Below are 14,756 nucleotides of genomic sequence, written 5' to 3' on the forward strand. Positions count from 1 at the left end.
TAGGGCCCGGCCCGGCTCCGCCTCCCTCACGTGACGCAACGTCGTCCCGCGCGAGCCACCGTCGGGGCAAGATGGCGGCGGCCGAGTCGAGTGACAGCGAGGAGGAGGACGTGGTGAGCTACGGGACAGCGCTGCAGCCCCTGCAGGAGGGTAAGGGACCCCCCGCCAGCTCGTCTGCTCCTCCACGGTGCCCCCGGCTAGCGTTGTGGCGGGTGCTAGGGAGCAGCACGGCGTGAGGCGCTGGGGCCGGGTGTTGAGGTGGGCCTGCCTGCCTGCCTGCCTGCCTGCCTGGTTCGGTTCGGGCGGAGCTGCTGTTCGCTTCCTTACGGCCTCCACTTGGGGAAAGCTGTGGTGTGTGGGTCTAGTGTAGACCTGCCTCCCCTTTCTCCTGTACCAACTCCTTGGCAGCCGTGCTGGCCTGTGCCGGGGGTGCCTGGGCGAGGGGCCGCGGGGTGAAGCAGCCTTGGGTGCGGGGTGAGCAGCCCCTCAGCACCGCACCGAATTGTGGGTGTGGGCCTGGGGCACCCCAGGGGCTCTGCACTGGGCTGGTAAGAGCTGGGCACTTGTTCTCCTTTCTTTCTCCACACCTTCAAAAAAAAGACAGAGTTCCAATGTAACAGCTCAAGTGTATGCAGTTATAGTAATGTGGGCATCCTGCACTAATATTCATGAGACAGACACAACATCATCCAAGGGCTTCTGTACAGCTGTGACTCCTGATCCTGTGCCACTTAATTCTTATAAATATTTTTTTTAAAGGTGCAAACGTTTATGTCCAAGTCAACAGCTTCTGTGTTTTGTTTCCATTTTGGATACGTCTGATGTGGTGCAATTTCTCAACAGAGTCACTTAAGTGATGAAATCCTGTTTGCGGTCTTTCATACTTAACAACTAAAAGCTTCTTTTCACGGGAAAAAAGTGTTCTCAGAACTCCTTAGAATTTAGGATTTGTATTTGAACACTTAATGCTTTTACTTTAGCAGTGTACATCAACAATGTATACAGATATTTAGGGTGGGAATAAATGTAAATTGCTGATGCTTTCCTCTTCAGAGTGGCTACTGTTTGATCCAGTTCTTAATCACAAGAAAGAAATGGCGTCTGGAGCAAGTGGAGAGTGCGTTCTTCATACAGTGTTGTGACTTAGTTTCTGATTTATCTGATTGTAGGTGAACGAATTAAAAAGCCAGTTCCTCTTCAAGAACAGACTGTTAAAGATGCAAAGGGACGATATCAGCGTTTCCATGGAGCATTTACGGGTGGTTTCTCCGCTGGTTACTTTAACACTGTTGGTACAAAGGAAGGTTAGATATTTTCCTGTCTTCTGGGAAGGGTTAATTGATTACTGTAATGTAATGTGAGTGAAAACAAATTAACTGTCATAAAGCATTTTTTGGTGTTATTCCTTATACTGTAAATAGTTGAAACAGTATTGTTGAGGGTATTTCCTCTTGAGTTTTTTAGACTGCAGTTTTGTAGATGTTCCCTTGATGTATCCTTAAGGTGTAAGGTTGAAATGTTTGAATTGTTTTCAGATATTATGTTGCAGTTTACAGTACCTTACTTAAATATGTACTTTCTTTAAAGGATGGACTCCTTCAGCTTTTGTATCATCACGGCAGAAGAGAGCAGACAGAACTGTTCTTGGACCAGAAGACTTCATGGATGAAGAGGTAAATTTAAAAAGTAATACAAATCTTTTGGAAGTAGTTGCCATGACAGTGAGTTTTTCAGGCAATGAAATCTAAAGAACTTAGATAGTGCAAATGGAGGTAACTTTTAGGTTCCTTCTTGTATACTGTGTTATACTGCTAGGTTCTATAGGATATTTCATAGATTCCCTTAGGAATGTCCTGTAATCTCAGTCATAAAAAATCCCAATAACTCAATCCTTTCACTTTCTCCATCAGAAAATACAAATGCTTTTGGAACTGTTTAAAATACAACCATGCAAGTTATTGAAAAAACAACTGTATAAACTGCTTTAAAAGTTTAGCCAATATGAGGGTCATATCTTGTTTCATTTACATTACAGTAAGTAAGCATTTGAGGGAAACATTTTTAATCTAGTTTTTCCATTCTGTCTGTATTTTCCAGGATCTTAGTGAATTTGGGATAGCACCAAAAGATATTACAACGACAGATGATTTTGCATCCAAAGCTAAAGACAGAATAAAAGAGAAAGCTAGACAGATTGCAGGAGCAGTTGCTGCTATTCCAGGAACCACCGCGTTTGATGATTTAATAGGACCATCAAAGTAAGTAATTGTAAATAAAAATTAACCAAACAATTCCTTTGACTTAGAAGTGTTGTATTGGTTAGAAAAGTAATGTTAGATCACAGTAATCCATGAAAGAGACTGGAAGATCTGCAGTGTTACACTTTCAAAGTGGCCTCCGCTGGATTTTTGTTTTGTCTGTGCAGACTTGTACCAGGTAAACATTTACAAACTGGGCTGTTGGGTATATGCAAGTGTTGATGTATTTAGATTTGATTTTAAAGTAGGGTATAAAACCATGATTTTGAATGATACATATGTATATTTTTTCTCAAGAAATATTAAAAATGTGGTTTGAGGTAATTTGTTTGTTTTTGTTTTCTTCTTAGAATAACAATTGGGGTTGAACTGTTACGAAAAATGGGCTGGAAAGAAGGACAAGGAGTTGGACCGCGAGTCAAAAGAAAGCCACGCAGGCAGAAACCTGGTAAGTTCAGTGAAGTTCCTGAACTCATTAACAGAAAGTCAGCATTCATAGACTGATTAGAAAGTTCATTTTTAAGCCTCCTTTTATTTGGTTTGGTTCTCTAATCTTAGAGAAATTTAATAAAGAACTGTAATTTAATATGATCCTCTTATGTCCCTTACAGACCCTGCAGTGAAAATATATGGTTGTGCGTTACCACCTGGACTGTCTGAGGGTTCTGAGGTATTGAACAGGCAAAAGTTGTTGCTTGACTTATGTAAGAATGTGTGCGAATGCTTCTTTGATGTCTTTGAACACTATTTTAACTTGTAGTTCGATGCTTTGTTAAAATGCATTATGCTTATTGTGAAGAAAGGTTTTAATGTAACTAAATGTATTCTTTTGCTACATAAGCAGGCGTAGTTCATACATATTTTCACATGTGATTTAGGAAATGCAAACTTGCCTAGTCTCATGTTAACTAAATGTTGTAAAAACTCAACATCCAAAACTTGTAGTCAGATTTACTGTTGCATACTTTTATTTTGTACAAGGATGAAGAGGATGAATACCAGCCAGAGAATGTGACGTTTGCACCAAAAGATGTAATGCCCGTAGATTTGACTCCAAAAGAGAATGTGCATGGCCTGGGCTATAAGGGTTTGGACCCCTCACAAGCTCTGTTTGGTGTGTCTGGAAGAGGACACCTGAATCTTTTCGCAGATAGTTCTGAAGACACAAGCAATTTACTTGGTGATCTGAGACACAGTAAAGGAAGAAAACTCGGTATTACGGGTCAGGTAAGGACACTTTTGAATGTGTTGTATTATTAATGCAGTAAAATCTAAATAAATTTTGATTTGTCTTCTTTGGAAGGCACCTAGTCATTGTAGAGTTACTGTAAGAAATCTTAAGCCTGGTTTGAGAACAGTTGTTTTTGTTTTTTTTTTCTATTTTGCCTCTTTTTAATACATAATATGAAGATAAGGGCAAATCCTGAAACTCTTAAATGCCGTCACTTATCAGTTTTGTCAAAGAGAACTATAATATGCCTCACTCTGCCAACTTATGTTTTATTTCCTTTTGAGAACTTAGTCTGCTCTTAGTCAGACTGCAAATGTTACCTTGTGGAATTAGGCTGCTGTCATCCTGTACAGACCAAACTCACTCTCCCTCCCTGCCAAGAGAGTGGAATTTGTTTGCTTTTGTGTTTGGTTGAGGGTTCTTTTTTTGTTTTTGTTTTGTTGGGTTTTTTTTTCACTAGTTGATAGCACTTTTTTGTGTGAAGCTGTACATTTTTTCTGGTGTATATATGTACACTGGGCATCTTGTATGATATAGATGGATAGATATACATGTAGATGTGTTTTGACACGTGACTTTTTATTTAAAATATGTTTTAGGCTTTTGGTGTAGGAGCTTTAGAGGAGGAAGACGATGATATTTATGCAACTGAAACACTATCAAAATATGATACAGTTCTCAAAGATGAGGAACCTGGAGATGGCTTGTATGGCTGGACAGCACCTAAGCAGTATAGATCCAAAAAAAGTAAGAACCGTAGTTCTATCTAAAGAGCTAGTGTAATTTGTATTTGGGACATAAGTGTAGTCTCTGCTTTCCAAATATTTACATTTTCAGTGGACTGGTATCTTCTAGCCCTGATATATGAAATTTCCTCTAGTCTTCCTTCTATATTGAAGTGTTCAAATCTGAAAATAATGGGATTAGCAGAGGGCTTTGGAAATTGTAGGTTGAACCCCCCAATTTATATTTTTAAAAGGACAGTATGTGTTGCTTTGCGATATACAACATTCAGTTCCACTGAAGGAAACAAATGATTATTGAATCATGGCTACAAAATATGACCCGATACTTGAAAAGATAATTTTTTTTTAGATATAGTTGCATATTTTCAAATAACATTTGTAAGTTTTTATCTTGATACCACTTTCTTTTTAGTGCAACTTCGAAGTGCATGAAATACTGTAGTGATTTCTAGAGTACCTGTTGATGTTAGTTGCAAACAATTAATGGCATTTGTGGTGTTGTTAGCTACACACGATAGTGGTACTGTTGCTTCAATACTAGCCATGTTCATCTTACTACAGTTATGCTCCATAAAATATATTGAACATGGAAAATATTCAGAAAAAATGCTTTTTGCCAAACATACGTGTTTTAGATATTGACCACCTCTATGGTCATTTTGTAGGATCTGATAAAGACGTGAAATATATAGGCAAAATCTTGGATGGTTTTTCCTTGGCATCAAAATCATCAACTCCAAACAAGGTAAGCAGATATTGATATATTTTTATTAAGAATAATATCAGCAAATTGACACTTGAGCTGTATGGACTTCACGGTTGCTCAATGTTTTTTATGTTCTTAAAAATAAAAGTTCTGGTCAGCAATAAAGGTTGCTGAATGAGCAAAATTAAAGCATTGAAGGCTATTCCAGACAAAGCTAAAATTTGTTAGACTACTGGATGAATTTAAACTTTGCCTATATACGGACTTGGAACAAATGCCTTCCATGCTATTCATTGTTATTTGGCTTAGAGTTGGAGGAATGGTTTGATTTAACTTTGAAATAAATAAAAAAATAAAGCGTATCTTTTGCTTCTAGATCTTTCAGATGTAGCATTCAATTTTCCGTAAAAATCAAGCCCTGTGCTTCATCCAATTCACTATTTTGGTCACAGGTTAATTTTTTAGCCCTATTTGTAGGTTTGTATAATTTGTTGCATATATATTTGCATAAATTAGAATGACAACCGTATGACATGGTCCTCTTTCTAATGAAGAAAAAGGAAGAACATTTGTATGCTATGTAAAATTGCATCATACAGGAAGCACAGAATTAATGAAGAATGTGAGGGAAAAGGACTTGGAAAAACTTTAAAATACAGCAGGCACAGAAGTACTCAATAGTCAGATTAATTGATTGAATCAGGTGACTTCTACTTTAAAAAATTAAGCAATACCAAGAGCATTTTCTCAAATAAAAGCAGTGCATATTGAGACTCCTGTCTTAATTTTGCTGGGGGCTTGATGTGCATGTTTTCCTTTTTTTTGTATGTAATAGTTTGTTCCCAAAGTTTCTATTATGATGCCACTTACTGAGTGGGTCTAAAAGAATCAATAGCTTGCATAATAATTTCTGTTTCTACTGTTAAGATGTAAATTGAGGAATTTTTAGATTGAGGTGGCTTTTTCTGGAACATGTTTGTAAGTGTTAAATACAAAGGTGAATTCTTCTTAGTGGATTTTTGTTTTGTCATTCCCCCACCAAGATTTATCCACCACCTGACTTGCCACGAAATTACAGACCAGTCCATTACTTTCGACCTGTGATTGCAACTGGGAATGAAAACCACCATTTACAGAAGGCATTAGAGGAATCGACTGGAAAACTTCAGGGTGCTGTGACACAACATGGCAGGCATGCTTTGAATGCGGCTCAGAGGAGGGAACAACTGGGAGAGACGGGTCTAAAAGGTATTGATACCTGTGACCACACCTGTGCTTGTGTTTCAGGTCTTCTGTTTGTTTGTATAACAGTAAAAATTTGGCCTAGCCTTGTATAAATGTACTAAATCTAGTTGGCTTAGCTAGAATACCTTACCATTGAGTTTTGTCTCAACAGATGAATTGTTGACGTATCTACCTGTATTTTCATTGACTAAAATCTTTTAAAGACAAAGTACATGTGGTGGTGTGTTTTGTTGTGTTGGTTTTTCTTTTCCTTTTTTTTGTGGCCTTAGGAATACAGAACATAGTAGTCTGTGAAGCTTTTTTTCCTTGTAAAATGAAGTTTCACCAAATACATGTAAATTTACTAAAAAGTTAATTTGTAAATGTACTTTGCATTTTTATCTACAATAGTAAAGTTTATGAAGTAATATGTAAATATGTGGTAAATAGTATCGAAGATGCAATAGTGGTCAATTTTTATCTGTCTTCTCTGCCATTATACTGATGATTGCTTATATATATATATATACTGTTTATTGTTCATTTTCTCCAAAGGTATATGCATAATGGTAGTTTTTTTTCCTCCACTAAAATGGCAGAAATAGTTGTAGGAAATTTTAATTTCTATTTCTTTGTTTTAGGTCCAGCTCCATCCGTTTTGGAATATCTGTCTGAGAAAGATAGAGAGAGACTCAAAGAAGTGAAACAAGCATCTGAACAACAAATGAAAGCAAAAACGTTGCCTCAGCAGCCACGAAACAGCAGGTTCCAGCCAGCCTCCCCAGCTGATGCTCCTCACAAATGGCAAATGTTGTTGGGGGGGCAGTTGGCAGATGCTGGTTCTAGTGATTTCAAACCATTTGCAAAAAATCCAGAAAAACAAAAAAGATATGAAAACTTTGTGAAAAGTCTTAAACAAGGAGAAAAAGGTAACAGAGCAGATTAATTTTAATTTTTAAATTTTTCTGGTTTTGAATTTTTCTTCCCATTTTTTGGTCCTGATGCATTTTGTGTTCACTATGAGTTCTCTCCCTGAACTCCACAGCATTTCTTCTTCTACTTATTTTTAGGGCCAATACTAAAATAAATTTTTACTGATATTTAGTTGAGTTGACTTCAGGAAAACTGCTCAGTAAGTGTCAGCAAGACTGTGATTTTTCTGTAAGGCGTAAAAAGCTGAAATCTGATCTAGGGACATGAGCAGCAGCAAGTGAATCTAGATTGTCTTAAAATAAAATAGGGATTAGTGTGGTTTTGAATTTGTAAAACAAAGAGTTTACTGGGGAAGAGGAAAATGGGCACCAGTACAGTTTTGCAGAGGAAAGGGTTTAGAGTCCAGTAGAATACCCAGTTTTGTTATTTTAGGATTTTTTAAAATAATCCTTTTCACTATATGAAAAAAGGTTTCCTGGTCAGTAGCCTCTCCTGGCTACTGCATTGGGACAGACTACCTGAGTTCCTCTGTTCAGGACTGAGTCTTAGCCTCTGTAAAATTGAGTGTCCTCTTATGACTGCAAGTGCTTCTTTAGTCGTAATGGTGAAAATGGAGAAATAACTTGAGTGATTAAGATTCTGCTTGCAAGAGTGTCTTTGCTTGGCTGGTTTTATTTCCCATTCCTTCTGGCAGCAAGTGTGAACCCCTTGCTTTAAACAGGGTCTGTACTGGTTACAAAAACCTGTGTCCAAGTTCTGTATATACCAGAAAGCTCTCTGAGGTTACCAAAGCCTGGCCAGGTTTACTTACTGGTTAACTCTTTTGTTCTGTTTTAGTTGTTTGATAAAGCTTTGGACTATACATTTTGTTTTAAACACCTATTTTGAATGTTCCTTAGAGGGTAATGAGCAAGGAGTTATCATTACAAGTAAAATTATTTAAAATATCTGTCTTGCATTTGGCAAATGGTATCACTCTTGCTGTCTTGAAAAACTACCTCCTTACCAAGGAATAACACAGTTGAGATGAATATTATCCTTAAACTAAATACTCATTAAATAGTTGCAACGATGTTTATTTTTTATCTTATTTTATGTTTGGAAAGCATCAGGCCTAAGTAAGCTATTATCTCTGCTAAGCATTTCTCTCCTCCTCTTACAGGAGATACATTGGAGCATCATTTAGACCCAAATATGACAGAATGGGAGCGAGGAAGAGAACAAGAGGAGTTCTTCCGTGCAGCAATGTTCTACAAATCCTCAAATTCAACACTCTCATCCAGGTTTACTCGGGCTAAATATGAAGATGATGTTGACAAAGTAGAAGTTCCGCGGGACCAAGAGGTACATGCTGTTTCCAATCTTTTAGTACATTGGAACTGCAGTTGCTGCCTTAACCCTGACTTTAAAAGTTCTTTTTCTTTAAAACTCTTTTGTATATATAATGTCAATGTTTTGTTACCCTCTGTTTATCAAATCTTTGAAAACACTCACTGCATCCAAAGCGGTGATTTGTTAAACTGCACTTAAATATTTGTGTTTCTCTCCTGTTCTTAGTCTTACAACAGTAATAACCAATTCACTGAGTTGTTAGTTATTTAGCAGCTATAAATGTTTGACTTTTTCAGAGTGATATTGACGATAAGGAAACTGCTGTGAAGATGAACATGTTTGGTAAACTCACAAGAGACAAGTTTGAATGGCATCCTGAAAAGCTGTTGTGTAAAAGATTTAATGTTCCTGATCCATATCCTGAGTAAGATGATTCATACTGATATTTTTAACGCGTTTTGAAAATTCAGAGTTTTTCATATGCTTGTGGAAAATCTGTCTTGATGCTTGCTTTTTGTGTCAGAAGTAATATAGAACTGCCTAATGTTTTTATTTGTGCCATGGTGATCTCTGACAAAATAGGAAGCATTTTAAGGATTACTGTAGGTGTTTCAGTTTGTTTGTAGATAATCTGAAACCTTTTCTGTGTTGAAAACAATAACCTACAAACATTTTTATTTCCCACTAGTTCTTCGATTGTTGGGTTACCAACAGTGAAACGAGACAAATATTCTGTGTTTAATTTCTTAACTGTGCCTGAGCCCACCACATCTGTAACTCAACCACCAAATGAAAAAATCCAACAGAATAACAGTCTCAACAGTAAGTTTGTTTCTTTATTCATTTAGCTATAAATGAGATCATAGTATAGAAAAAGCACATCTTTGTCATAAAGAACTTACCCACCTGTTGTTGTTTTGGGGTTTGTTTGTTTATGGGTTGGTTTTTTTGTAATTAATAAACTGAAGTACATGATATTATACTAATTTCTTCTACCTAGAAGGCCTGTATAGGTCAGATATTAATTAGAAAGGTTTAAAAATGTCAGATTATACTGAAGAAGCAGAGTAATTTAAAATCAAGTAGGCCATGAGATACAGGATAATTTGGCATGCAACTGATTTAAATATTTGGGATGCTTTTAGAACCAAAGAAACCTTCAAGATGGGATGTGTCAGATAAAGAGAAGGAGAAAAAGGATTCTATCAGTGAATTCATTAGTCTTGCGAGATCAAAAGCTGATGCTCAGCAGCAGCCACCAGTGCCAACAACGGAAGAACGTGGAAGTGGGCCGAGTGAAACTCTTCCCACTGAGGTGAGTTTTCAACCATGTTTGAATAGCTGTAAACCTTCACAACCCTGAAATAAGGTTTGGTGATATATAGATTGATTTAATACAGATCAGTTTGCAGAAGAGCCAAGTCAGGATCAAAGATGTGAGATTGTACTCTGGAGAACTTTGAGGTTATAACTGTGAGATGTAAAACACAGCATATGAGGACAGCAAGTATGGCTATACCTAAAATAGCAGCTTAAGAAAAAATGTAGCTCTGCAGTTTGGGAGTTAAATTCATTCTCTTACACCCACTTTGCTCACAGACAGATTATGCCTTTTTCTGCTTTGAATGAAGGAGGGTATATACTTTGGAGTGAAAGGTGACGTTTTCCTTTTGCTTAAATTCAGTACTGTATAATTGAAGTTTGAATTAATTAATTAGAATTTTTGGTATCTGGGGATCTATATTCAAATGTCTATGTAGCACAAATTGCACTACCCTTTACAGGATGTTGATTTAATTTAGCAGTGTTCCAAACTTTAGACTAGCAGTTCCTAAGATTGTGTTTCATAGCTATTGTGGTATTTGAGTGTGTTGTAAATACATATCAGCTTGTTTGAAGTTATTACTTATCAGAGAGAGATTGTTAGTTTATTTTAGTGTTTAAACACAGTTGTTGTGATGCTGGTTTGCAGGTAGCAAATGAAGATAAGGATCAGGAAGAAGAAAGCAGACCATCCATGGACTTATTTAAGGCCATCTTTGTGAGTTCATCAGATGAAAAATCATCTTCCTCTGAAGAAGAGAGTGATGAAGAACAGCAACCAGTGACTTCAGCTATAGATTCAGAAACCACCAAGCAAGTTGATCTACCAGACAGTTCTTCATCTAATGCACAAGGTACTACTTAATGGATGTTCACTTTTAGAAATAAGTTGTAAAAACTTCATTTATGAATCAAATACTCCAGGACTGGTAGGACAGTGCTGTGCCCTTGTGCAGATCATCTGGCATTGGTGGAGCTGGGCATGTAGTAAACGTGAATAATACAGCACTGAACAAGGCCTTGCATGTTAGTGTTATTTACATTGTCATGTGTCTTTTATCCTACGTAGTAAAATTTAGTAAGCTAGTTGTAAAAAGTTCCCATATTTTCAGGGTGTCATTGAATTAACAAAATGTTCAATATGCTTAGCTTACAGTAGAAATACTTTGTCCACTTAACTGTCACTGTTGGTTCTGTTAACATCTAACTTTTAGTGTTTATTGGCTTTATATGTGGGGCCTTTTATTCATTCTAAGTAATGGAAAAGTAGTCCTGTGTTAATAAATTAAAGCAAACACATGCACTGATAAATTAATTAGTAATTGTGTAATGTAAAAGGACAATTTGGATTTAAAACAGACACACAAAAAAACAACTGACCAAAACCCACCAGTGTGTTGATGTGTTTCAGAATGTCAGCTATCCAGTTGGCCAAAGTCATCCAAAGAGATACAGGATGCTGATCAATTAGAGGTGTTTAGAAAGCCTCCTTTAACTTTCTTCAGCACTTCTTCAAAAAACTGTAACCTTAGTTTCCTTTCATGTAAGAAGTTTTTGTGTTGTTTGTTTGGTTTCTTTTTTCATAGAGAATGTGGCCGCTACAAGTGATGTTGGGATTTCTTTGTTGCCTACTTCAAAGCAGGAACTGGATGCATCAGAGGAATTTGGACCAAAGTTGCCTCCAGCTTTTTCTTCTGGTAGGTTCTGTAGACTTCTAGTGGGTAAATTCCGAGCATTGAAGTTGTATGTAAGATATACAGTATTTCTCTTTAAAAAATATTTGTGAACAAGCAATTTACCCCTTCAGTGCTTGTGTTGTGTCAAACTGACATCTCTAATGCTTTGTTATTGTGCTGTGATCCAGTAGCAGGAACCTCTTTGCCTGTGTACCAACTTTGTAATAGCTCTACAGAGGCAATGATAAAAAAAGGTAGGGAAAATATAGGACCAGCCTTGCAATTTCTTTTCATAACAGATTGCAAAGGCTTTTAACTACACTAGGAAGGTTGCAGTTAAGAGTTTTAGACATTGCATTTCCATTTGAAAGCTTTAGTGGGTTTTTTTTGTTGTTGTATTATTTTTCAAACTATTCTATTAGATTAAACTTCATACATAATTTAATAGTTAAATTACCTTTTTTTGTCGTTTTTGGTTTGATTGGTTCGTTTGTTTGGTTTGTTTGTTTCCACATTTGCTTTGTGCTTTAGGCCCTACTTGGCAAGGAGAGCCAGTGGTGCCAGCAAGTCTTCCTGGGCCTAGTGGGAAAGAAAAACATAGGAAAACCAGAGAGAAACACAAGACCAAGAGAGAACACAAACACAAAAAGGAAAAGGTAATTAATTTAAATAAACAGTTTATTGATTCTTTGATCTGCCAGTCAAAATTTTTTTATTATTTATGCTAGGTTGTAGAAAATGGATGTACTGGGGCTAGAACTTAAACAACTGAGTTTCTCAGGTGTCTTGAAACCTGAACTTTGGAACAGAAAATATTCCAAGTAGGATGCTGCTTTTTCCATATATACAATGTGACTACAGATTGTATCTTGCGGGTTGTTTAATGTTGCACACTGAAGATGTCAGGCGTATTCTGGGAACTGCTTATACTTCAAGGCTTGTGTACAAATAATAATAGTGAAATTTCTATTTTGGGAGGGTTGAGTGCTTGGGATGAAATGGGTGATTTTGGTATGTATTCTTTAGTTCAGTGTAAGCAGTAGAAAAGAGTCATTGTTAAGTGTTCAGTTTCAGTTAAGCTTGGAGTCTACACCAAATCAGCTTTTCACTGCTGTTGCCTTTCAGAAAAACTCAAGTCTTTCACAACTAAATAAGGATTATTTCTCTTCTTTTTACAGAAAAAGAAACGTAAGAAACAGAAGAACAAAGGAAAACACAAGAATAAAAAATCAGAAAAAGACAGCAGCAGCTCAGACACTGACGACAGCAGTGACAGCGTTAGTGATATAGATACCACAGCCTTGTCACCAAAAGAACTTCTGAGAAGGTATACAGAAAGTTTACTTAAACATTTGCAAATTTTGCAGTGGATAACCAAAGGCTCAGTTTATGAGTTGTCATTCTAGTGAACCTGTTTGCAGCAAATATGGATGAGCCAGTCTCTTTATTAATATAAAAAAAAAATACTGCTCGCTTTTTTTTTATAAAGTGAGGAAAGATTACAAATATTAGGCATCCTAAGCTAGAGGGTAATTAATTTTAGGATCCAAGCCTCTTAAGGTAAAGGGCACTGAATACACAGCTCTGTTAGATTGTGGAGGTTGTAGTTAAGGGTGACTGGTATTTTGGGAAGGTATTTTGAAAGGGAATTAAAAATTGAACAAGTGGAGGTGGTGATTCATATTTTTGTTGCTTCGTCTACTTCTCTTTACTTGGAAACATTGGAAGCAACATTGTCTGCTTCAGTTTGTTGATAATCAGTGAAAGATCGGATTGAAGTAGATCCATTGTGTGGTATTGATGCTTAAGGTAATTCTGTGCTGGAGCAAGGAGCAGTGAGGCAAGCAGAACAATGCTTGGGTCACGTACATGTTTGCTAAATTTAAACTGCTGTTACATTTTTGTAAACTAAAGACTTGAAGATAGAACCAACAGAAATGTGAAAATTGAACGATTTGCGATTTCATGTTGCTCACACACTTGAAGTAAAGTACAAACAAAAGTGACCATCTTTAGTTCAGATCGTAGTCAACTTCAAGTGCATCCCATGTGGAACGGTCACTGCGTTCGCTTCTGTTTAGTGTGTCATATTAGCTGAGAGATCTCAAGGTATTTATTTGAAATACTGTATCTAGCTGTCCTAATGGCAAAACGATTGGGGTCTAGGTATTGAGTGGAATGGACATGTTCCAGTGGAAAAGCTGGCATTGGAAAGGACTCTGCCTTCCATACCTTTGAAACTGAGCTTCAGTCATGTACTGGTGTTTTCTTATTAAAAACATAAAAAAATAAAACCAACAACAGCACAACCACAAACTAGTTCTCCTTGGATTTCTAAAGAGCTCAAATATGTGTTTATGCGTTTTGTACGAGAGAGTTGGACTTTTTTGTACAAGCAGTAATTTTGGAAGTCTTTGCCTGTCTCTCTTTACATCACAAACAAAATGTTTTTATCTCACATAACTCAGATCTCTCTCTTAAACTAAGTTTTAAGAAATGTGAAGTAACTAGATGTTCTTAACGTATGTTACTGTTCAGTCTGACCTCTTGCTTTTTCTTTCTCCCCTTTAGATTAAAACAACTTCAGTATTGAAGAGGTGGTTTGCTTTCTTCAGTGCTGTGTGACTCATTTTCCAGTTTTTGATCTCCTCTGTGATGGTAGATCAATCATGTGTACTTTAAAGCACTGTAGATACTGTATTCATATTGAATTTGTTTGAAAGTAAATGTGCATATGTTTATTTTGTGATGCTTCATGTGTTCAAAATGTATGGATTATGGAATGTTGAACCCTTTTGGGCAACGTAATCTGAAATACGGCAGGCTCTGTTTTAATTAACATGAAACAAGATATTTTAATAAACTTAAGTATTACAAATCATTTTTGTATGATAAGTCATTGCGTTGGACCTCTAAAATTCTGGAGATTAAGTTTCAATCTGAATTAAGTTTTGAAGTTAAAAACTAAAGCGATTTAAAATACATATTGGGTGCAAGTTTTTAATCAGTCTAATGCAGAATTTCGCATTGCAGTTTTGCAGCGTCTGACTGTGCTTGGAGTTATTTTTACATCCACGAATTGTATATAGTGTTTACTATTGCAGATCTAAACCAATAAACTGTCATTTTGACACAAATTATTAAGGCTAATGTATGAAAATATTAGCACTGTTAGTCTGCCATGTTTTATGTAGTTATAATGAAAACTGTTTATACCACTTCTTTCATGCAGTACATTTAAAAAGCAATTGTCATCTGCTAGAATTAAATATAAATAATACTGAGCTGCTTGTTGAATGATGGGGCTGTTAAAATAGACCCACAGAA

General features: G+C 36.6%; 1 protein-coding gene across 1 annotated transcript; it reads left to right on the plus strand.

Moving 5' to 3' along the window:
* On the plus strand, positions 1-14,310 carry GPATCH1 (G-patch domain containing 1). Its single transcript, XM_065848603.2, has 20 exons — positions 1-150; positions 1,170-1,304; positions 1,588-1,673; positions 2,098-2,258; positions 2,609-2,706; positions 2,870-2,928; positions 3,240-3,485; positions 4,089-4,236; positions 4,901-4,980; positions 5,985-6,189; positions 6,807-7,094; positions 8,261-8,442; positions 8,727-8,854; positions 9,119-9,252; positions 9,576-9,745; positions 10,403-10,607; positions 11,340-11,450; positions 11,961-12,085; positions 12,608-12,756; positions 14,001-14,310. Exons 1-20 carry the CDS (start codon positions 72-74, stop codon positions 14,020-14,022), a joined length of 2,811 nt encoding a protein of 936 aa, XP_065704675.1. The 5' UTR covers positions 1-71; the 3' UTR covers positions 14,023-14,310.
* The last annotated feature ends 446 nt before the right edge of the window (positions 14,311-14,756 follow it).

Source organism: Patagioenas fasciata, chromosome 13 (assembly GCF_037038585.1).
Source record: "Patagioenas fasciata isolate bPatFas1 chromosome 13, bPatFas1.hap1, whole genome shotgun sequence".
Lineage (NCBI taxonomy): Eukaryota > Metazoa > Chordata > Aves > Columbiformes > Columbidae > Patagioenas > Patagioenas fasciata.

Coding starts and splice junctions, on each gene's coding strand:
- GPATCH1 (XM_065848603.2), top strand. CDS start 72: ATGGCGGCGGCCGAGTCGAGTGACAGCGAGGAGGAGGACGTGGTGAGC. Junction 8,443..8,726: donor AAGTTCCGCGGGACCAAGAG/GTACATGCTGTT, acceptor TGACTTTTTCAG/AGTGATATTGACGATAAGGA. Junction 12,086..12,607: donor ACAAACACAAAAAGGAAAAG/GTAATTAATTTA, acceptor TTCTTTTTACAG/AAAAAGAAACGTAAGAAACA.